At 40.2% G+C, this 24,679-nt stretch overlaps 1 protein-coding gene across 1 annotated transcript in view; it reads left to right on the top strand.

Annotated features, from left to right (window-relative positions):
* Positions 1-24,679, top strand: part of filip1l (filamin A interacting protein 1-like) — a 97,744-nt gene that overhangs the window by 39,846 nt on the left and 33,219 nt on the right. The window contains exons 2-4 of the mRNA XM_005937321.3: positions 8,096-8,423; positions 9,840-10,013; positions 10,116-10,294. Coding sequence (XP_005937383.1) covers positions 8,106-8,423; positions 9,840-10,013; positions 10,116-10,294 — 671 coding nt within the window. The 5' untranslated portion in view covers positions 8,096-8,105. The remainder of the gene's footprint in view (positions 1-8,095; positions 8,424-9,839; positions 10,014-10,115; positions 10,295-24,679) is intronic.

Below are 24,679 nucleotides of genomic sequence, written 5' to 3'. Positions count from 1 at the left end.
CAGCAGACGATTCGCCGCCTGGAGGACATTTTCTGGTCGTAAAAAAAAAAGTAAAAGTCGATCGAAATAAATGTTGGTGTCAATCTTTGATCCATCTAAAGGCCTAATTATAATAACAATCAAATATTATTTCAAATGTTTTTTATTTTAAATATTTAGTTTTTTGTTTTTTCGGGCAACAAAACAGGGCACTCATGTAATACAACTGGGATTTAAAGGGTTAAAATCCGCGAAATGTAATTGAAACTTGATATGAATATTTCAAGGAGAAGTAGGTCTGAAAGACTGGAAAAAAAAAGTGGAAAAAATATTAATATTAATTTTTTACAGCGCTTTTTAGGGCTTGGTCGATTTGTGCCACTTAGGAACAATAGTGTAAGTATTTTTTTAAGACCCCCCACGGGTTAAACGAGTCGTCAGTCGCGGTAAACCGGCAAAAAAACTCGAGCAGCCGGGCTACGTAAAAAGTGTAGGGGGGCGTGTTTGCGGTCACGTCCAGCGGGTGTGTGGGCGGGAGCGTTACACAGTCGCTCCACCTCAAGTCACTACTGTGCAGACTTTGGCTCCAAATTTGCAAGATGGCAGCCTCCACAAGCGGGGTATTTTGGCTTCATTTTTGCACAATGGTAGGAGGCGGTGTCGCGTCGTCCATGTTTTCTACAGTCAATGGTTCACACCCATCTTTTATATACAGTCTATGTCTACAAGCTGGAAAACTAAGATTGTTGTTGTTTTAGCTTACTCACTGTTTAGCTCAAAACACCACTTAGCCGAATTATATCAGGAAGCTGTGCCAGTATGGGCTCTGTGTGTGGGTACACACCCACATGTAAGTGTATACACACCTAAAAATGAGAAGCTGTTGAGATGTTTAAACCAAACACACACAAACACACACACACACACACCTATTAATTTTCCCTCTGTGTCCAATTGTGTTTGTGCTTGAGTGATTCTCTTTTAGTGTGTTTGTCTTTATTGCCAAAAAGCATACTGAGCGGCCAACTCTGTTGCATAAGATCTGAGCACCTGTTAATCATAACATCAACTCCTGGCACTGATCTTTGCTTGCAAAATGAAAAATGAGCAGAGTTTATTCAAAGCGCGCTGACAAGCACGCCTTACTCTGGTTGGATGGGATTAGTGAGAGGACAAAGCGCGGTTAAGTCATCCCTGGGCAGTTTCACACATGTCGCACGCCCATTCATTCATGCTGCTTGTGTCAATAAGCACTTCGGCAGATGGAAATGGTGATCTGTTGTTATTATATGAGAATCACAGGTAGAAACACGATAGCTTCAGCAGGTTGACAGTTGGATAATACGATGACTTCATCTGAAATATTGACAGGTCTGAACTGGTTTTCGGCTTCGAACACAGTCAACGTTTTCCCCAGTTAGACTTTGGCCATACACAGAGGATAACAGAAACTCCCATCCATCCATTCATCCTCTTCCACTTATCCAATCAAGGGTCACAGGGGTGCTGGAGATTATCCCAGCTACCATAGGGTAAGAAGCAGGGAACACCCTGGACGGGTCACCAGTCCATCACAGGGGTAACAAAGGCAGACTCCACAGAGAACGACCCCAGCCAGATGGTGGATTCAAACCCAGGTTAACCCTCCTACGCCCCCCATATAGAAACTCAATCACTAAAATGGTCCTGACAGTGTTATCCGAGGTTTCTGTCCACACATGGTGGCCAGTTACCGGAACTTGGTCTTCACACCTTCTCTGCTGACAACAACAGTGTCATGGAGAAAATATGGCCTCACACCAGCTTTTAAGAGCTATTGTTTTTCCGACTCCTCGGGTGATGGAAGGCCTGAAAGAAATTTCCAAACAGCATCTTTTTTTTTTTTTTTTGTTAGTTTTATCTTGCTTTGTTTGTAAGCTTTGCTTTCTCTTGGCACTGCTGCCTTCCAATGTCTATTTACATCCTGTGTTTATTTAGATTTGGATGGTGCTGCTGATGCTGCAGAGGAGATGATGGGATTTTAACAGTTAACGGCGATTAACTCCAGTGTTATCGCATCGATCAGCCGAAGTCTGCTCCATCAAATCGTTTTGTTTGTTTTTTTACCCCCTTACATTTAGAAAGAAAAAAGAAAGGTGTTTTGTGCTTTGTAACTACAGTCAAACAAATTAGTTTCCCATCTGTTTAAAAATACATCAGCACAGCTGGCCGGCTTGCTTTCGCACACCCATTTGAATGTTTCCAAAGATTTCTTTGCTTTCATCTTGGCTTCCTGTAACCAATAATACAGATCAGAAAAATCAGGGACATCACTCACCCGAGATACAATGCTGATCTCAAAACTAATTTATTTGACTCCCACCAGGACTGCAGGGGACTGATTTGGAGAAACATCAGATCCGATCTGATCCTGTGCTATTTTCCTGTTCCCTCAGTGAACATTTTCATTTTTTTTATGAACTATGTGATGTATTTCTGATCCATCTTGGAAATTTTGCAGATACGTGATACTTGCACATGTAAGAATCCCAGCAGGGCTTTACATGTCTGTGACCCTTGGATTTGTTGCGCAATCCCAGATCAAATCTGCGCTCTCCAGGCCCAAATATGTATCTTGCATTTGTGAACTTGAACAGGCTGCAGTTGTGCTGTAGTGACTAATAGCTGTGTTTCATTAGGACACTTACTGTTCTGATGACACAGACTGAACCGCATGTTTGCTTTACATATTGCAAGCACATTACTTAATTCTTCACAGACACACTTGCTCACACATTTTGAAGAGCTCTGTCTATCGCCTGTAGCCCAGATCTCTGAGTAAGCCGATGTGGAGTCTGTCTTAGACTGCAGGGAATTACCTCAGCTCTGAATCATGTGGCGCCTTGCCTAGAGTGTGCACAATGCAATCAGCCAGCCATCTTTCTTACTCATAAACTGTCAGAGGGCCTCACACAGAGGCTGGACACGAACTGCAGGAGTCGAGTCAAACACACTGTTTCTTTCCTTGTTCCAATTGGGCTGTATTAGGATTAAAAATATGACTTGAACTTTGTGTTAAATAGTAAGCAGATACAGTTACATGGGGACAGATCACAAGCCTAGGTGTAGCTGGGGTATCACCAAATATGCTGTGCAGGTGTAGCTGAGCCACACTCAAACATATGGCTGTTGGGCCAGACATCCTGTTGTGATGATGGAGGAGTACAACGCTGGAATGACATAGGCTAAAATAATAACTTTTGTAACTTTCATGGTATGTGTTGTTGTTGTTGTTGTTTTTTAAAAAGCTAATGTGATCTGTAATTTTTAATACGAATGAACAGCCCTAAAGTTGGTCTTCTGTTTTCTGAGTAGATGTTCACTGTATGTAAAATGCTTCCAGTAGAATTGTATTTAACACAAATGGAAGAGGAAACTAGAGTTTTATTATAGGTGAAGTGAATGAAGTGGCTTTCCTGGTCAGGCAACTTGAGATAAAATTTAACGTAAATGATTGACTGTTGTACTGTAATTAAAAGTTCTGATCCACCCCTCATTTCTTCATACTTTGCGTCTGAGCTGTCAGACTTTCTTGTAACTTCTAAAGTGGTCTTGAGCAACAGTTCTCCAGGCTACTCATTTTTAGTCCAGTCCTACCTGACTGTATTAAAAGGCTTTTTTATCTTTATTTTGAAGCCACTTAAAAATGTGGGAATCCTCTTAAAAACCCTATTTTCTTAAGCCTGCAGTGGGATATGGTCAGTGACTCAGCTGTTCTGACTGGAGCTTTAAAAAATGGGGCACACACCTACACAAACATTTTGCCTTGATGTTTAAAAAAAACATGTAAGATACGATTGTGGTAAACTCAGATGTTGGCTGACTCCACTCGTTTTAATCTGCAGTTTAAAGACAGTTTTAAATCGTATAAAGAAGCAAAAACCTACAACATGTTTTTACTGCAAAATGTGTGTCTGAAATCTAAACACTAAGAGGATATGATAGAACAGCGGGCGCTGGAATGATTTACTACACCTTGACTTTTGGCATTCAGTGGTGGCCATGACAGTCTCCTTCAGATATGTTGTCATTCTTTACTCGTGCCTTAAGTACAGCACAATGTAGATGAAACATGGACTTTTAGTATTTCATTACATATAGTACTGTACAAAAGGTTTGACCTAACCTTCATTGCTTCCAACTTTAACATTTTTCTTTGGACATTGGCTGCTTTTTCACTCATTTTCAGTCCAGTCTTTGTACCTGACCATTTTCAGATAATCTTTTTGTGTGTTAAGCCATGCAAATCTGACCTACGAATCAGTCAAACATAAAAAGAATCATGTATGTTTGCACATACATGAGATATATGTATATGTGGTATATATACATATATATATAGTATAACTATATATATAATATATATATATAACATATATATATATATATATTATATATATAATAATATATACAATGTATATATATATGTGTGTGTGTGTATATGTGTGTGTGTTATATATATATGTGTGTGTGTGATATGTGTGTGTATATATATGTATGTATATATATATGTATGTATATATATATGTTATATATATATATATGTATATATATATATATATATATATATATATATATATATATATATATTAGGGTGCAACGATACACAAAATTCACGGTTCGGTTCGGTTCGATACTTTGGTGTCACGGTTCGATATTTTTTCGATACAAAAAAATGTTCATGCCTTTTTAATTTGTCATTTATTAAAATTATAAATATATATTTTAACTCAAAAGTACAGTTTTTAAATTTAACCCTAACCCTTGTGCGTGTTTTTTATTTTGACAGCGAATGCGCACCTGCGGACCACTTATGTGCAGCCCTGGTTATTTAGCTCGTCATATTGCAGCCACAGAAATTCTTTTGTCCATGAAACCATAAAGCTGCACTTTCTTTTTGCCTTATAGTCTGATTTGTCATAACTTCTCCGTTTTGTGGTCTTATTTGGCTCAGCAGAACTGAAATGCTTTTACACACGCACTCACATAAGCTCAGCGATTCTCTGCGCGATCAACCTCTCACATGTTTAAGCTTGCTGCGGGAGATTTCACTTGTCATGTTTGCATAGTAAGCTAACGATTAATAAGACGATGTCAGAGGAATTGGTGCACAAATTATCATCACTCACAGATCAGTGCTGTCGCTCTCTATACACAGTTCGCACGATTGCAAAGTGAAAGCAAAAAAACAAGCGCAAATTCAAACGCGAATTTCAATATGTCACATATTGACAGTGGCTCACCGATGCCAATGACATAATTACCCAGCTACATTTCTGAAAGAATGCAAAAGCATTGACATATATTTTTCCTACAATAGCCCGACGGGCAGGGAAGAGATAGATTTTGGTAGCCCGACTGAAAAAATCGCTAGCTCCGGGACGTCGGGCTAGCGATATTGCAAGCCCTGTATCTGATTGAGGAATCACTCATCTTTGGAAAAGAGAGTTTATTACAGAAGTTTCAAAAGATAACCTCTTTGGTTACTCAGCACTATAAGTTTTATACTATTATATATATATATATTATATATATATCATCATATTATATATATTATATATATATATATATATATATATATATATACACATATATATATATATGTATATATATGTATTTGTATATGTATAACTTGTTCTATATATATATGACTTGTTCTGTTATTAACTGTTTATTAGTAGCACCTTACCTCCCTTTTCCTTGTCCTTGCTGTCATTTCGAGCTGCTTTAGTTGGTTCCCTTTCAAAGAAAATTAGCATACTCTAATCCCAGTATTTCTGTCACTGTCCCTTTCATATCTATTTACCAGGAGTACAGTATTGCATTATGTTATGTTGCTCAGTTACAAATGACAAAATAAATGTAACCAAGTATACTGTTGTGAAATATGTCTGTTAGCCAGAACTGCCACTTTGAGCTCAGTTAGTTGGACTCATTTTGATGTGAGTGGAGCCGGATGAATTATGATCTAATGCCTTTGGGCAGCTTATTCTCTCTGACATCAAACACAAATGAGTCTCAGCATGTTTCAGTTCTGGTTTGTCTTTTGAATATATATACTTTAGCCGAGCATAATGCTGAAAAAGTAATAAATTACTTTGCAAAAGAGCTTTCAAAGGGGTTTCTTTGCCCGCAAGCTTGTAGCTTGCATTCATCTATTTATCATACTGTAGTTTGATTTGTCATAGTCAATGAGCCCCTGAATAGCCCATTCCTAAACCAGATGCCACAAAGGCACACTGTATATGCCAAACAGACCTTGGTAGGTAGCCACGATGCTTTTTATTCATAGCACACAACATCATCTACCCTAATGTTAACCCTTTTTCTAACCACACTCTGGGCCCACCTATCATCATATATAAAACTAACAGAGTAGGTACACATTAAAACTACAGAACTCAGGGGTCTGACTGATTTTGGCTGCTTTTTCTATGTTAAAAATAAATAAATAAAGCCCTTTCTGGGAAAATTCACCAGCTGCTAATGACTGTTAGCAGTTCTGGGTAATTCGCTGCGACAGGACTAAAGGTCCAGAGTCCAAAAACGGTTCTGGTGCTGTCAGAAAATTGGTGGACTAATCGGGCTTTGTGGCCGGTGGTACGACGTGGTGATGATGAATCAATTCCGCTGAGTGACTAGTAATAACACAGCAGGGAATGACGACATGCCGCCGCGCTGTACGCATTACAAATATGGAACTGGATGCAGGTCTAGTTTATGACCTACTTCTGGACGATGACAGGTTACATCTGCTGTTTTTGATGGTGTGTGATGAGATCCCCATGTGGAGTCCAGCATGTTGATAAAAACATGCTTCAGGATAAAGACAAGACACTGATGAGAAAGGTCCCCTCTTAAATACTTTTCCTGTCATTGAATGAGTATATCTGGTGGACTATTTTCATTGTTCCTCTGCCCTCTTTAAATATGTTTGCAGAACCAGTCCTGCAAGTGCACCTGTCAAGCATTTGAAGAGGGCTCTTAAATGGCACCATTACCCACTAAGGCCTAAATCAGAGATGTTAAACTCACTGTACAGCCCACTTTGATCTTAAGTGGGCCGGACCAGTGAGACTCCCCTTTCTATTCGTATAAAGAAGTTTAACTACACCCTTAATCCCTGAGATGTGTTTGTATTAGAGAAAGACGTGCAAGTCCTAATGTACATCTCAGATTTCCTGCAACAAAGCTACTGTAGTAAATGAAAGAAAGCTGTCGCCATGACACGCAAAAAATTATACGTAATAAATGTGTAAAATTACAGAAGAAGTTCTGGTAGCTTGTTGCCATGACATGCCATTAAACTTTTTGTGGTAATTCACAGAAGATGTTGTAGTGTTCTGTTGCAGAGTGTAGCAACTCTGATTAAACACCTAGCTAACCTTTGTCAATGAATACAGTCCGAGTAGTGTTGACCTTTTACTCTCAGAATCGTCATTTGACAAGCGGTGAAAACTGTAGTTGAAAAGAAATACAGAATAGTGTAAATGCCTTTGAGGCCTTTGAGGCATCACAGATGTTCTCTTTTAAAATAATAATAATAATAATAATAATAATAATAATAATAATAATAATAATAATAATAATAATAATAATAATAATAATAATAATGATGTGGATTGTTGTAGTAAAAAAACAGAAAGGTTTTTGTTGTTTAATTGCTTATCTATTACTGTCTGTTGTAGTATGAATGAATGGCCATGGGGGAAAAGCTGTAAAACTAATGAAAATACAGTTAAAGGTCAAAACTATGTAATTCTTCACTTGTTTCAAAACTGCCCATCTGAGTTTTTTGGAGTTGGAGTCTTTGCCGATTTTGTCCCCTGAGCCTTATGTTTGACACCCTTGGCCTAAAATATTTGCCCATAAAATCAATGTAAATGATGACATTGTGACATTGTCCTTTAATTGAAGATTATGAATGAAATCAGTTTTCAGACACTTTATATGTTCAGTTTCTTTTCCGTTCCTCTTGACTTTATGCAAAAACGAATGACAGAAAAGACAAATATATAAATGTACATTTATTTGCATACAGACAGTAACAAGCGTGTTCCTCTTTTTCACTGAACAGGTAGACGAACATGCGATCCCGCAGCAACAGTCTGGAGGACGTAACCAAGGCCAAGCTGACGCAGCAGACAGACACTCGCAAGAGATCTACAGAGCGAGATGAGCCCTCTGGAAGGGCAGAGCGTCGCGGTCGACACCGCGAGCCACCAGACGACACCGGCACCATTCAGAGGAACAACAAGACTCCCAAAAAGAGCACTAGCGCAGGAGGAAGTGGGTGCAGCAGCAGTGCCAGCGGCGCTGCCAAGGGTGGTCGAAGGGAGAAGGGCAGGGACCTTTCCCGTGATGACCTTGTCTTTCTTCTGAGTTTGCTTGAAGGAGAGCTACAGGTAACCCAAACAGTAGAGATGACTAGGGGAATGTGGATTTAGCCCAGACAACATATAACCATTAAAGCAGCAGGTAGGCCTGCAGACATAGCACCAGCCCCTGGCTTAGTGCGCTCTCAAGTTGGTCTGTGTTAACAGACAGCTGACAGCTGAGGCTACTTCCTGTTTCCTACACTAGAGCCAAGAATCGCCTGGCAGTAGGAATGGAAACTGATAAGAATTTCTATTGATTCCATTATTACTATCAGTTATTCATTTCATTCCTTATCGATTCCCTTATCAATTCTCATTGGCTCCATTTTGAGAGTCACCACCATTGCTAAGCAGCAATAAAGAAATGACACTCATGACAATGAATTGCATGCTGTGGGTCAAATGTTTTCCAGTCTGTTGAGGTATTTCTCCTCTTTGTTGTGATCAGTGTTGGAGTCATTACTCAAAAAAGTATTTTTTACAAATATAACACTGAACACTTTTCTTGAAAGTAATACAGTACCTAACTTAATTACTCCTGGTAAAAAGTAATTCTTTCTACTACTGGTTACATTACTCTAATGGTACTTTGTAAAACAACTGAAACACACTGTCTCATAATCACCATTTAACAATATAAATCTGAGGCTACAACCCCACACACCAACACAAATTCCTAATGCAGAACAACACGCGTCTCTAAGATCTTTCTCTTAGTAGAATACAAAGCTGGCTGCACAAAGCAAAGATGAAAACCAGCACAAAAAAGCAATCTCCACAGTGATTCGGCTTTAGAAATGTGAACAAGTAGAAAGGGCAGCTGCAGCCTGACTGCTCACCTGCTTGTTACCTGTTGAAGTTAAGAGTCTGGCTGTTGGGTTCGACAGTCACTCAGCTTTCACTCTAGGTCCCTCACTGGCCTTCTATAGCTTGCATAGCTTCTGAAACTTATTCAGTGTGTTTCACCGCAGAGAAAAACCTTTTGTGGGTTTCTGGCATGTGAATCTATACAGGAAACAGTAATCCTGTAAATGGTGGTGTTTAGCCTTGGTCCGTTTCATTTCTTGTTAGATTTAATCAGTTTGGCTCATGTTAATGAGTGAAAAATGCTCAATATTTCTGTGATTTATCTGCCAATTTAGAGGAGGTGGGCAGGGATAGGGAGGTCTGGGCTTTTCTCTTTAGACTACTGTCCCTGTGATGTAGACACAAATAAATGACAGAAGGTGGATCTATGCACAAAAATAAAAAAATCCTAATATATTTGTCAATTTACTTCAACAGTGCTCCACAATGTTTCCATACAATCCATGGTAACTGCAGAACGTAGACTCTTGCTATCTTGCTGCTGCACATTAGCAGGAAAACAGTTTATTCCACTGCATATTAATCCTGCAATACAAAGTTCAAACCAGCCACATTCCTTTTCTTCCCTCACTGCAGGCCAGAGATGAGGTGATCACAGTGCTGAAGGCAGAGAAGATTGACTTGGCCCTGCTGGAGGCCAAATATGGTTTTGTCACACCACAGAAGGTCCTGCAAGCTCTGCAGAGAGACGCCATCCAGGGCAAGTGTGACATCTTCCAGGAAGACATCTATGAAAAACCCATGGCAGAGGTAACAAACAGTCACTCAAAATCTCTAATCTACTAATCCACTGTCCAAGCAATGCAGTACAGTCCAGACATGACAGATGTTTTTTATTTGCTCCCATCACAGCTGGATAAGCTAGTGGAGAAGCAGAGGGAGACGCACCGGCGGATGCTAGAGCAGCTGCTGATGGTGGAACAATCACACAAGCAGACCTTGTACAAGCTGGAAGATGAGAAGAGGAACCACGGGGAGTTCATAAAGAAGAGTGACGAGTTCACCAACCTGCTGGAGCAGGAGCGAGAGAGGTCAGTGCACGAACTACCAGGAGAAGTTGGGCAGTCAGTCAGAAAACTGGCAGTCCCACCAAAAATGGCAATCACAATTTGCTTCAGTATGGAAGTGTCTGACTGTGTTTATGCTGGTTTCCTTGGAGAAATCTGGTGACCTATAATCTGATAGCGAATACAGGAAATCTCACTCTGGGTTAAGGGAAAGGGCGTCAGTGTCACTCTATAATTTATAATGTCTGATTTAAAAGATTCTGGATGCCCTTCAACTGCATTACAACAGATTTTTATTGCGCTATTCTCTTGTTGTGTTTAAAATGGAGTCCATGAGGAAACTTAAAGTCTTCAGCACAACTGATCTCATCTCAAGTGGTATCACTTTAGAACGCTTATCAGATTTTAGAAACCCAGAAGGCTTCCTGGAGCTTCATTTACATGGACAAAAGTAGTCAAGCTCTGGAGTTCTTCTTGAAGTAGATGTTTATATGTGAAGTGATGTAAATCAAACTGTTGCAGGACAGCCATTCTAACCTGCACTTCATGTTTCATTGACCTCCAACAGGCAGCGACTCCAAACATGTGCATTGTATCAAGCTGAAGCTAGAATTACAGCTGATGCTGATTTCTTTCTTAAACAATAGCTGCCATCTCCAATTGCTTCACTGTCGCGGTGATATGAGTGTCTTTCTGAGTCAGTGTTGACTTTGGAGTGAGAGGTCCTCTTAACCTCCTAGGACCTGGACTCCACATATGTGGACATCACATTTTGGGTTGTCTAGACCAAAATACAAAATTCTTCTGCCACTGTTCTATTGAAATTTAAAACAAACGTCCTCATATGTGGATCTCATTTTTCTCAGAAACAAAAATCAGGTAAAAGAAAAAAAAAAAAATCAGGTAATTCTTTGTTTTTACATTCGTCACCGGCGAGGCTACCGGGCACAGGCGCTCTGACCACCACCAGTAGGCAAACATGAGGTTTGTATCTTGCCCAAGGATATTTAGCATGCAGCCAGGAGGCAGCCTGGGATCGAACCACCGACCTTCTGATTAGTGGCTGACTAGTGACCTACTCTGCCACCTGAGCTACAGCCACCCCTTGAATCTTTTCCCTTGAACTGATAATATAAGATATCGACGGACAGCCAGCCTCCTTCCAACTCAAGCCACTCAGTGTCACCAAATAAATGTAATAATAATAATTAATGTATTAATTAATAGTGTTAGCAATAAATCAGTGTTCTTTAGGAACAGGAGGAAGATCCCCTATAAAAAACAAAACATCCAATACTTTTGTTCCCATGACCTAGCCCAGGTCTTTTACTTTTACTATCACTTTTTATTGAACAACTTTGCAAAAACCTGGAACAAACCAAGAGTTGTTTCTGGAGTTAATCCAGTGACCAGGAATGGAAGGCAGGACAGATAATTTACATGTGCGCTTAAAAAGACAAATAAGCTTTACATTTACAGTTCTGCTTTATGGTAGCACTGTGGATATTTATGAAATGGGGGGGGGAAACCACATCCCTGGAAAACTGTCATAAGGGCTAAGTCTGCATTTCGTTGCCAGTGAAGCTTTGAGGCAGCAGCTCAGCACGAGGGACACTGACTGTTGGTGCTGCCATTTCATGATGTGCTATGATGTAATTCTTTAAACTTTCCAAGATCAGCAGCAGTATATTACAACTGCTCAAATCTGAAGGTTTATACACACCTTTCTTAATACAGTGTCCTGTGCACTACAGCTTAGCACAAACCACAATCAGTTTTCCTCAGTGCATTGTTGATGCATCAGTCCATCAATTTAATTTGCTTTCAGAGTAACGTATTCTAACATTACCTAGTTGGACCCAGTGTAGTGCAGGGATTTATAAAATCTAACAATGAATGCTATAACCACCACAAAGTTTACATTTTTGGTGTAGCTCTTCTAATGGCTTCAATAAAGCTGAAAAATCCCTATACAGTAGATCACATCGCCACAATGCCAAGCTCAAGGCCTAAAAGGTGTAGCCTGTGTAGCCTAAGGTTACTTTGAGTGCAAAAATAATTCCTGACCGAGGTTGAGTGCGAATATGGGAAATTTTATTACACTAAAAGACTGCAGTAAGATGCTGGAAGCTTGTCATCTCGGACTGAGAGAAGCTGCTCGGCCACTGAAATTCATGCCACAAAACACCTGGTGCACATTTTTGATGCTTATGTTAATACCAGAGGAGGTTTAAAGTGCTGCAGCTGTTGAGTCAGCAGAGCATTGCTGTGGTTCCTTAAAACTTCTAATTTGCAATAATACCACTTGCAACTGATTGCGAAATATCTAGGAAGGAATAATGTTTAGAAATAAACTCGGAAATAAACTGTGGCATCCTATTACCAAACTCTGGAAGCTCTTTACAACCATGCATTCTTTCATTAATGTTTGTAAAGGCAGACTGCATGGCTAAGTGCGGATTTTATAACCCAGTGGCAATGAACTTGAAAACATCTGAATTTAAAATTAAAATGTGTGGCCCAATACTTTTGTCCATATGGTATTTGGTACTTTAAGCTAATTGTTATTTGTTATTGTATCTTTATTTCAGACATATACAGGAAAAAAACAATATATACACAAGTACACATACTTGCATTTACAAATACGAATATATATGTAAATACACACACGTATGTGCTCAGACAAAACAAAACAAAAATAAAATAAATGAAATAAAACAGAGTCTAAATGACATGAAATGACAATTATTAAGTCTGAAATGGTAATTGCTATCATCATCATGCTGTCTTGGTCATGACAATGTTAGCATTTAGCCCAATATCCCTGAATGTATATTTTTGAATATTGCAGAAGTCCTAACACTTCCAGTGGAGAAAAATATTGTAATATGAGATGAAGCTACGATGAATTATTTAGCAGTCATGTTCAGCACTGCAAGCCAAGACAGAGGCAGCTGGAGGTCTGAGGTGGGAACATGTCTGATTTCTTCTGTAAATGTCACATAGAGAGCAGTTACTGGGCCGCACTCTTTTTACTGCTTCCTCAGCAATATCACATATCATACACAAGCACAGTGTGCGCACTAACCTGGAAACTCACCTGCAACACACACACACACACTATCTCGGCAATTAATCTCACAAGGGAAACACAGCTGGACAGCGGCCCGTGACCTATTTGGGACAATCACATCATTGCACTTCAGCCATAGCAAAATGTTTGAGTTGGATCGAGAGGGCAGTGTGACGATGGTCTGGGCTTTGTCAAAGAGCATGTCAGGAAGGACAGGCTGCCATGAAAAACAGACCCCTGTCCAGGGTCGAGCTAATTACCTTGTGAGAAAAGGCAAAAGATTTATATGACTGAGAGAACAAAAAAAATGAAAAGAAAAGAAGAAAACTTACCCAAAAGTTCTGAAAAGTATCAGTCATAGTGCATGTTCAACAACATGCCAGAATACCATGGAAATAGTGGACAAAGGTCTATTTTTTTGATAATGAGCTTGCCAGTAGACTTTAGCATAAGCTCAAGTCTGTGTGTAAAGGCATTGAACATTTGCCACTGTCTTCTGGCCTCTGGATTGTGTATTAGCTGAGTATGTGTGTATCCAACATTATTAGGCAAACGTGTGTGTTCAGAGGTGTCCTCTTACCTCCCCTCCCCTCCCTGTTTGTCCAGACAATCCTCACATGAGACATTATAGTTCTCAGTGTCGCCACTTGGATAATTATAAGTTATACTATATGGTAATGATGTAAGTGTGCTCTCTTGAGTGACTGTGGGTAGCTTTTCTGGTTCACGGCCAGCAGGAAAACCCAGTTGTACACTATGCTATGTATTTATTAACAGCTTCATTTGTACTTATTGAGTCTTGGCCAGCATTTCTATTGGTTATGATGATGCACTTGTCTCAAACAAACAAGACCTGCTGAGCTGCTAACATCCCTGTTTGAAAGGGAAGATAAAGGTTTCAGATGGGATTATGAGTGGCAAATAATGGAAAATGACTATGAAGAATCTGTAGGCACGGGATCATATTTCTTACCTTCTGGTTTTCATTTGGGTTAGTCCAAGTTCTACTGAACATGTCACATTTGAGCAGGTTTAGCAGCTAGACAGAGTGAACAATGGCACATGGAACAAGAAGTCTGGAATGTCACTTTCTTTATCTGCTATCTAATATCCCGACTACACCAGAAGTCCCGTAAAACTGACTCTCATTCACAGAGGCCAAGTAAGCAGACTAGCTGGTGGGTTTTCAGAGTTAGTGCACAATGAATTCCTGGAACTCACTCTGCTAGTGTTGATCACTTTCCAACTATTAGATTTTTGGTTAAATGCTACAAAATCAGATTTAAAATAGTCAGCATTTTTGTACAATTTGATGTGATGAATCAATTTGTGAGCTCAGGCTTATGTGCTACACATCTGACATGGAGTTAACCAACGATCAAAGAATATAGCCAAAGTTGTCATTTGTGGAAGCTGTTACCTGCTGAGGGTTCAGTTACATGACCCCAAATCATGTAACTTCTCCACCTTTTCGTATGTGTGCCTCTGTAAAGTCAAATGTCATTGCCTCAGTCAAACAAGCCTAGATAATGGTCTACAACCATATGGCAACAAGCAGTTGCAAGTGAAAAATTAGTATTCCTCTACCAGTTGGCAAACTGTCACTATCACTATCAAATTGATTGCTAAAGCCCCAGTCATGCAGGCCTTAAGACCAGTCAGTGACCCCTTGGCAACCACTGGTTTCTAGAATGTTCATTCCAATAGCAATCATGCAAACTGTGGGCAATCAACAGAATCTGCAATAGACCAAATCAGATTTCCCCAATTGCCCACAGTTTGCATGAACCATACGACTTGTCTGCAAACACTCGTTAATTACTCTCTGAGTGGTAGTGAAAAGGTGGAAAAGAGTGCAATGAGGACCTGAAGCAACATTGCAGCGTTAACCTTCAAAGTAAAATTTGTGCCTTTTAAAACATGTTACTTGTAGCACTGAGGCACAACTTTTACTTTGAAAGCAACCGTTTACCGTTTTCGGTTTGCATCCTGCCTTTTCAAGTTTGAGTTTGCAGAGAAGTCTGTCTTCTATGCAATGTGAGAGCATACATACAAATTTTCCCTCGTGACCAGTGGTTGTATCACAAAGAATATAGTTGACAACGTATGAGTACGGCACACGACATCAACCTCAATAGTTCAATTTTAAAGTAAACCTCTACTGGCTGTGTAAAGAAGCAACAACAACAACAAAAAAGCTATGAGGAAAAGTGAAAGTAAGAAGGAAATCAAAGTGAAACTTAAGAAGGTTGTGAAATATCTCCTGATTTATATTTTTTTTCCTATTTTTACCCTATGTCAATCTTAGCACAGACTTTCACAATCGTATGCGTCATATCTGCTATGCTTGCATGGATCATATCATTCATTAGGAACCAATGGTGACGTAATCATTGTTGAAGGACTCGATCGGTTTCTGGCAGCAGCTTCATAATAAATCTTTCATGTAAGTCTAGTGAATAAGGATCTCAGTGCTGATCACAAGGCAGACTTAACGAGATCTAGTGAACATATTTTTCTGTTATATAACCATTCAGTCACCCTTTAAAGAGGCAGACATGTCATCACAACTGCCTCATGCAAGAAGAAAGGGAGAATCCCCCACGGAGCTTAAGTAAACACCATTTTAGTCCTTCTCCCATGCACAAAACACAAAGTTTGCTCAGTGGTTTCTGCTAAACTCTGCGCTCATTCCAAAATATTATTATAGAGGGCTTGAAATAATAAAAGAAACCCCAAAACTTTGACTTCTGAAAGGAAAAAGCCACTTATCGCTTGTTTAAGGAGAGCTGAAACAGCCGTCTGTGTTTTAAGAGCGCCTGCTATGGCTTCAGCATGTACAGTATGAAAGACACCACATCACACCGGGCTTTAATTCCACTCTCGTTAATCCACTGTTATATGATGCATTTTAGCTGCATGTAATCATTTCCTTTAACTGGGTCCTGGAAAACTGCAAGTTGTGATTGCATCCTGGGGTAATGTGGAGCAGCGTTTGAAAGTGGACAAACCTTATTCCCCCCCATCTTTCACTAAATTCACTCAAAGTTCAGCCTGTATGTTTAGAAACTCCTCATCGCCCACGGCCATTTTTTAATTCTTTTACTCTTCATAGCAGGAGGCCTGCGATTGACCTCCTCCCTGCAACCTCTAAAGAGGATGTAAATCCGGGCAGGGGGTCGGGATGAACCCGGTTCCCCACCGATTAATTGTCAATTGAGCAGCCATACATGAGTGATGACCTCATCGCGCGCCGAGCACTGCAGGAGCAGCAGGGGTGTGAGAGCAAGAGCGGCATCTTAACCTTTAACAGATGTTACTTTAAACATGACTTCAGCTCGCTGATACACACAAACACACACACACACGCACACACACATTTTTATGCCTCAACAGGCCATTTGCTCACCTTTGTTCTTTTGCAGAAAACTACAGAGCAGGGAGGGAATTTTATTACCACGAGTATCTTCTAACTGATGTTAGTGTGACAGGTTCCAGCTTATGCTGTCATGCAAGAGTCAAACATCCAAATCAACCTGCTGTCTCTATCATTTAAAGTTTGCACAACTGTCGGTGACAGCAAATAAACCAATGAGACGAACTCAGAGAAACTCTGTGACGTAATGTCAGTGAAACACATAACAAGTATGGTTGTTTGAGATTATTTTATAGTCAAAAAAAGAATTAAAATAGCTTTTAGGTAGCAACTGTATACAGGGAGTGCAGAATTATTAGGCAAATGAGTATTTTGTCCACATCATCCTCTTCATGCATGTTGTCTTACTCCAAGCTGTATAGGCTCGAAAGCCTACTACCAATTAAGCATATTAGGTGATGTGCATCTCTGTAATGAGAAGGGGTGTGGTCTAATGACATCAACACCCTATATCAGGTGTGCATAATTATTAGGCAACGTCCTTTCCTTTGGCAAAATGGGTCAAAAGAAGGACTTGACAGGCTCAGAAAAGTCAAAAATAGTGAGATATCTTGCAGAGGGATGCAGCAGTCTCAAAATTGCAAAGCTTCTGAAGCGTGATCATCGAACAATCAAGCGTTTCATTCAAAATAGTCAACAGGGTCGCAAGAAGCGTGTGGAAAAACCAAGGCGCAAAATAACTGCCCATGAACTGAGAAAAGTCAAGCGTGCAGCTGCCAAGATGCCACTTGCCACCAGTTTGGCCATATTTCAGAGCTGCAACATCACTGGAGTGCCCAAAAGCACAAGGTGTGCAATACTCAGAGACATGGCCAAGGTAAGAAAGGCTGAAAGACGACCACCACTGAACAAGACACACAAGCTGAAACGTCAAGACTGGGCCAAGAAATATCTCAAGACTGGTTTTTCTAAGGTTTTATGGACTGATGAAATGAGAGTGAGTCTTGATGGGCCAGATGGATGGGCCCGTGGCTGGATTGGTAAAGGGCAGAGAGCTCCAGTCCGACTCAGACGCCAGCAAGGTGGAGGTGGAGTACTGGTTTGGGCTGGTATCATCAAAGATGAGCTTGTGGGGCCTTTTCGGGTTGAGGATGGAGTCAAGCTCAACTCCCAGTCCTACTGCCAGTTTCTGGAAGACACCTTCTTCAAGCAGTGGTACAGGAAGAAGTCTGCATCCTTCAAGAAAAACATGATTTTCATGCAGGACAATGCTCCATCACACGCGTCCAAGTACTCCACAGCGTGGCTGGCAAGAAAGGGTATAAAAGAAGAAAAACTAATGACATGGCCTCCTTGTTCACCTGATCTGAACCCCATTGAGAACCTGTGGTCCATCATCAAATGTGAGATTTACAAGGAGGGAAAACAGTACACCTCTCTGAACAGTGTCTGGGAGGCTGTGGTTGCTGCTGCACGCAATGTTGATGGTGAACAGATCAAAACACTGACAGAATCCATGGATGGCAGGCTTTTGAGTGTCCTTGCAAAGAAAGGTGGCTATATTGGTCGCTGATTTGTTTTTGTTTTGTTTTTGAATGTCAGAAATGTATATTTGTGAATGTGGAGATGTTATATTGGTGTCACTGGTAAAAATAAATCATTGAAATGGGTATATATTTGACACAACGACCAGGACAGAGAGCCTGGGGATCGAACCGGCAACCTTCCGGTTACAGATGAGCTTCCTAACCCCCTGAGCCACGGTCGCCCCATTAAGAAACACAATAAAGTATATCTCTGACTAAAAACTCACAAAACCAGACATTATGACAAATTCTAGATACTTTTACTAGTTTATGCATTGAATTACACAGACTAGGATCACAGTCTATTACAGCAGTGCACAAGTAATTTTCCCAAAGAGCCTCATGAGAAACTAGGGCTGTTGTGGAGGGCTCAACCAAAAAGTTGAACTCAAACTGCTCAATGTGAATTTTATCTCTTCACTGGCTCCCTATTAAATCCAGAATTTAATTTAAAATCCTTCTCTTCACATACAAGGTCTTGAATAATCAGTCCCCATTTATTTTAAACACCTCATACTACTGCATCACCCAATCTAGAGCACTTCGCTCTCAGACTCCGGGCTTACATGTGGTTCCTGGGATATTTAAAAGTAGAATGGGAGGCAGAGCCTTCAGCTTTCTGGCCCCTCTTCTCCCAGTTTGGATTCGGGAGACAGACACTATCTCTACTTTTAAGGTTAGGCTTTGATAAAGCTTGTAGTTAGGACTGGATCAAGTGATCACGTTGCTGGGGGGTTTCCCATGATGCACTGAGCATTTCTTTAATCACTGTGTTTATACACCACTCCGCCTTTAATTATTAGTTATTATTCATCTCTGGCTGTCTTCCACAGTGTCTTTTGTCCTGTCTTCCTCCTCTCATTCCCAACCAGTGGCAGCCTTCCTGAGCCTGGTTCTGCTGGAGATCTTCCTGTTAAAAGGGAGTTTTTCTTCCCACTGTCGCCAAGTGCTTGATCACTGGGGGTCGTTTGGTTTCTTGCTATTACTGTAGGGTCTTTATAAAACTGAATTGAAGTTACAATTGGGTCCTACCTGTGGCCCTTTAGAAAAATGAATTGCCCACCCCTGTCATATTAGAAAGGCTCACTTTAAGGGGCATTTTCAGAGGATTAATGATCTCTTACATCAAATAGAAAGCATTGTTTTAAAATTCATTTTTTGCTTTTATTCTTGTTCTTTCTTAATACCTTTATAATTTTATGCCTTTAAATCTTTTAAGAAAAGCAAACTTTTTGGTCAAACTTAAAATCGCCTCTTCGAGGCCATTTCAAGTGGCCATAAATACAGCTCATGTTGGCTGAAAGTAGAGCACACAAATACCAAATATTTATTTGTGGTATTTTAGAGACAGAAATCGTGCTAACTGAATAGATGTTTGCAGCTGCTGTCATTCTATTACAGCACAAGTTGATGATTAACACTAATAAAACGGGTGCACTTTCCAATAAAAGTCCTTCAGTTGTAACTGCATTTTACAAGTTCTCGAAAAATGCCTCAAGACCTTTATAGGAACGAACAAGGTGGTGTGACAGGAAATAGCCTGCAGATAATTTGAAACAACACCTTGTTGATGTCATTCACTGGCACAGTGTGTTATTATCAGCGTTATAGTATATATATAAAGTACAGTAGCTCCAAACATAACACCACATAACCTTACGATACATGTTCATGCCATTTGGTTGACTTAACAGTAGCGGTGGTGACATCACTCCCGTGGATCAAATTGAGAACATTCTTCAGCGATTTCTTCATCATCGCTGAGATGTTATTATCCAGTCCTGCCCTGTTTTTTGAAACCGAACACACGAGTTTTGGATTTTTTACGATCTGGGATCTTTGGTTATTAATGATGGTCCTGCCTCTGCAAGTTCACCTTAGAGGCAGGCTGTGAACTCTGCTGTTTTATGCAAATAAAAGAGCGTTTTTGCACGAATGACGGGGTGTTTTAGGAAGTTGTCGAGCAGCTGCCGCGCCGTATGAACGCATATTCCCGTGGGTGCGAAGGATCCGTCTTCACCTATGCATTGTTAAGATATTATCAGTGCTCCCGAAACTGTTGGCCTCATTCATCAACTGTACCTGACACGTGATGCCTAAACTTTTTGCAAAGGCTGTTATTTCTGTTATTTCCTCCCAAAAATGCTTCAGCCTTGCGCATTTCATACATTCCTGTACCAAGCAAAGTTCAAGCTTTTGGTATGAAGGTTGAGAAATTGAGAAATGTGATCTGAAATGTTTAGAAACTGTCTGGTTAGTTTTAAACTGTGCAATATTTAACTTTAATCAAATGTTAGCTTGGGAAAATACACATCTCAGTAATGAACAGCTGAAGCCACACAGTTCCCTCTATGAGAAGGAAAGCTCTTCTTCATGCTGACTAGTGCATGTACAACACATTCAGTGCCACCTTCTACATGAAGCCAGTTATATTACAGATTTTTGTAAAACACTTGCTTGACTTGCACATTCAGCATCACAAAGACTTTATGAAATTTGTTTTGGTTTAGTTAGACATCAGGAATTAAATCCAGACAGAGGAGAAGACAGACAAGCCAACAATGTGATAGCAGTTCATATCTTTGTGGCTCAGTCACTAAAATGTACGGTGATGTTGTCTTTTCTCAAAAACTTGTAGTCTGTTCAGTTTAAAAGCCATTAAAAGATGTTTTCAGCGGCAGACAGTAAAAGACAAGTAGGCTTATACATTTTCTTAAGTAATGTATTTAAATGTATATTCAGAGATGTTACATGTGTTAGCTCTGCTTCATGGATGGAAGTTTGTTTATGGATAAAAAAAACACTATCGTAGAGACCGAAAGGTTGCTGCCTGTTGCCAGGTAAAATTGATGGGTACTACCCCAAAACCTCCTTGTGATTGCAATAGTTGCTAGAAGATTGCCACAGTCATCCATAGTTTGCATGGGAGGCATAATGTGCCTTCCAGCATGTGTGAAACACTGCACCTTTTACTTATGTAGCCAAAGGCACAGTTTTACTACCATTTGGCAAGCAGTTGGCAAGTGTTTGCAGACAAGTCGGCATCTTCCTGGAAAGTGCTGCAACTGCAGCACTCTGCAGCTGACCACAGCAATTGCAAGCAGGTTTTCTGTGCAGAACCTCTTAGTTCTGTGTGAACGATTTCACAGCAACTGCCAGCAGCCACCTAACAACACCTATTTTTTGCCCAGGGGGGCCACCACTGGTCTCTAGACCCGTGTGACCGAGGTCTTAGGCCTGTTTGATACGCTTCTCAATCTAACACACAAGTCATAAAAAAATCACAAACACACTCAAGGACATACTGTTGAAGACAGTCAGCACAGTAGGAAAATAAAACATTCGATTAGACACGATGGATGACTGAGAAATAGAAATATGATGAGATTAGATGAGTCCCTTCTGCGTTTGCTGTCTTGCTCTTTGTTTGTGTGTCTTGATGCTCGTCACTGTATTGTTCCCACATTGTAGGAAAAACTGAGTGGCTACTGACCTAATTCGTGCTGGTCAGCCAACACTCCCTTCCTTGCTTTAGCCAGATAACAACTAAATGGCTTCACAGTCTTCTTGACCTAAGCCTCATTTGTCTGAATGTACTGTAACAAGGTTGATGGGATTAAGACAAGCCCATTCATTCATTAACCTTTAAAGCTTTTGGATTTCATCAACTTTATCTATTAATATTAACAGAAGTACTTTCTAAGGAGTGTTTCCTTATGGATAATTATGTTTTGTTTTAAAGGAGTGATGACTTAATCTAATTAAGTCCAGTAATTTCACTAACGGATTTGTGTTTGTTTTTTCTAATTTATTTTCTGTGAAAAAAAGTGAATATATGAAATCTGCATAATTAGAATCTGCATGATTAGAATCTGCATGATTAGATTTCTGGTTTTTGAGAAAAAATATTTAAAACTCATGTTCAGAAATGAGAATTAATACATTATAGGTCATGAGTATATCACAACTGGAAGTTGTGCCTTGGAGCATAATACTTTCTTGTGTCACAGCTCCATGAACACAGCAAATTTTGAGCAACAAATCACCGTTTGTTTTTGTTTTATTAGGGAGTCATCAAAGACAAAAATATGGAGGTAATCTTTAAAAAAAACAGAGACAAGACACTAACAGATGCATGGTTTAATCCACATGCTTGCCATCTCTGTACTGCAGATGTGCAGGTACGAGTGCTTCACAAGGTGCTGGGAGACAGAAGCCAAAGACACAGCTCACATAAAGCGTACTTTCATGTGCCATTAAATGCGTGTGTCAAAATATTGCTCCGTTACATCTGTGCGCTGGGTAGTAATTAGGGCCAAGTGATTCGTCACTGCATGGCGTAATGTGATTACATCTCCCTGACAGAATGTAGCTATTAGACCTCACCAACCACAAGGACTCGGGGCCTTGCAGCTTGTACTTTTCCAGCCTTTTTTAGACTTGTTATAAAAGAGGAATCCAGCTTAAAATAGCACTTACGCGTTGTGTTCTATTTCTGTAGCAGTGCAGGTAATGGATTTGAGTGTTTCAATGTGGCAATTCTCCTAAAACATTACATTTCTGCTATAAAAACTCAGTGCTAATGTTTTGCAGTAAAAGAGGCACATTTTCTTAATTTGTCTTTTTAATTCTGTAGCAGATGTGGGATGTTTTTAGCGCGGCAAAAGGTATTGTCCCCATATTATTCCACACTAACAATGAGGAGAAAAGTGCCTTTGTAACCAGTGTTTATACGAGATTGTGTAATTTTAGGATTCATTTTCCTTTAAACCTAACAGTGAACACCTCAGGGCTTTTGCATGAGCCTTGACTACATTAACAGACTCAACTGGATTGCAATCAAAGAGTGCAATTAAAAACAAAGCCGTGCATGATATAGCTCTTTGCGATGATTGGTGAGCTTGACTAACTATAATAAAGAGTTTTCCAGTAAAATGAACAGAGCCAAAATGTTATTTGAGCATTTCAACGGCATATTTGTAACTTAGAACATCTGTCAGGGTTATAAAAGAGCAGGAACAACTCAATGGTGAACTGAATAGAGCTTGACAAATGATTACGCTGACTGGGAATCCGCAGGAGTGATGTATGAGCTAATCTTCTGTTTGTGAAAGGAAATAGCACCGAGGGTGGAGAGAAGGAGGTCAAGGAGGAAAAAAAATGCGGCTAATGTAGACTTAGCATGACATTTCTACGCTTGCTGTGAACCGTACGTGGCCCCTGCCAGCACTGGAGACAGCGAGTGATGGCCAGACTGAAAATGCAGCAGGCAACAGAGAAAATCCGACATGTAGGCTAAACACTGTGGAGGACACTTTTACCCGCCAGCGAGGGCTAATCTCTCTGATTTACTTTGTTTCTCACATTTGTTACAGCAGACACTGTGTTGAGTTATGGCTTGGCAAAACACCGCAAAGGGAAGCCATTTTTCCCCTCCTGTCCTGTCAGGCTGGAAGGAAGTGACAGCGAGAAAGTTGCGCTTTTTACGTCCTTGTTGCTGGCAGCTGCTGTGTCTGAACAATGAGTGAACGCCTGTGCTCCCAGTCGAGATAGTGAGTGAAATATGGAGGAAGGAAAGAGCCTGCCTGTATCTGCCAACTCCAATGTCTCACAGTGGTGAATGGGCTATCTGGACAGGGCCACAATGAACTGAGCAAACAGGGAGAGAGTGGTGACATTTTCTTTTTAACAAAGAAAGAGTCACTCCTGTGCTGTTGTTATTAAGCAGATGGGATATTTCTTACTCTATCCAAATAGTAACTGTTTATATGCTAAATCATTTTAAAAACAACCTTTGTCTTTCTAAGCTTCCAATCAGATCATAGCTACACGAAAACACATAAAAATGACCTTTTCTCTGTGTACAAGTGCATGATACTGTGCTAAAAATATTTATTACTCAATGTTAGAGTGGAACTTTTAAACTGGCATGTGAAGTTGAATAATTCACTGAACTCTATGCAATCTTGTGTAAAGTAGGTACCCCCATGCTGGTGGCACAGGAATTATCAGCCATGCGCTCCTAATCAACTCCACTTCGTTCAGTGTGATCAACTGCATAAAAACTGGAGCAGGTGTGTTTAAAGACAGCACCACAACCTTCCCAGGTGTGTGTTACCAAAGAAACTAAGAGAAAATGCAAAAAATCCAAGCGCTACTTCTCAGACTTTACAGGCCTCGGCTAGCATGTAAAATGTTAAATTTCACGACAGAACAAATAGTAAAAGATGAGATGAGACCAAAGTGGAGCCATTTCCCCATGATGCACTGCAGCATGTTTGTCAGCATGGTGGTGGAGGGGTGAGGATTTGTGCTTGTTTTGCAGACACAGGTCCTTAGCACCCTGCTGTCATCGAGTCTGCCATGAAGTC

This window comes from Haplochromis burtoni, unplaced genomic scaffold (genome assembly GCF_018398535.1).
Source record: "Haplochromis burtoni strain Fernald_Lab_line unplaced genomic scaffold, NCSU_Asbu1 Contig_67, whole genome shotgun sequence".
NCBI lineage: Eukaryota > Metazoa > Chordata > Actinopteri > Cichliformes > Cichlidae > Haplochromis > Haplochromis burtoni.
The sequence above is the reverse complement of the archived record's forward strand: the minus strand, read 5'-3'. Positions and strand labels throughout refer to the sequence as shown.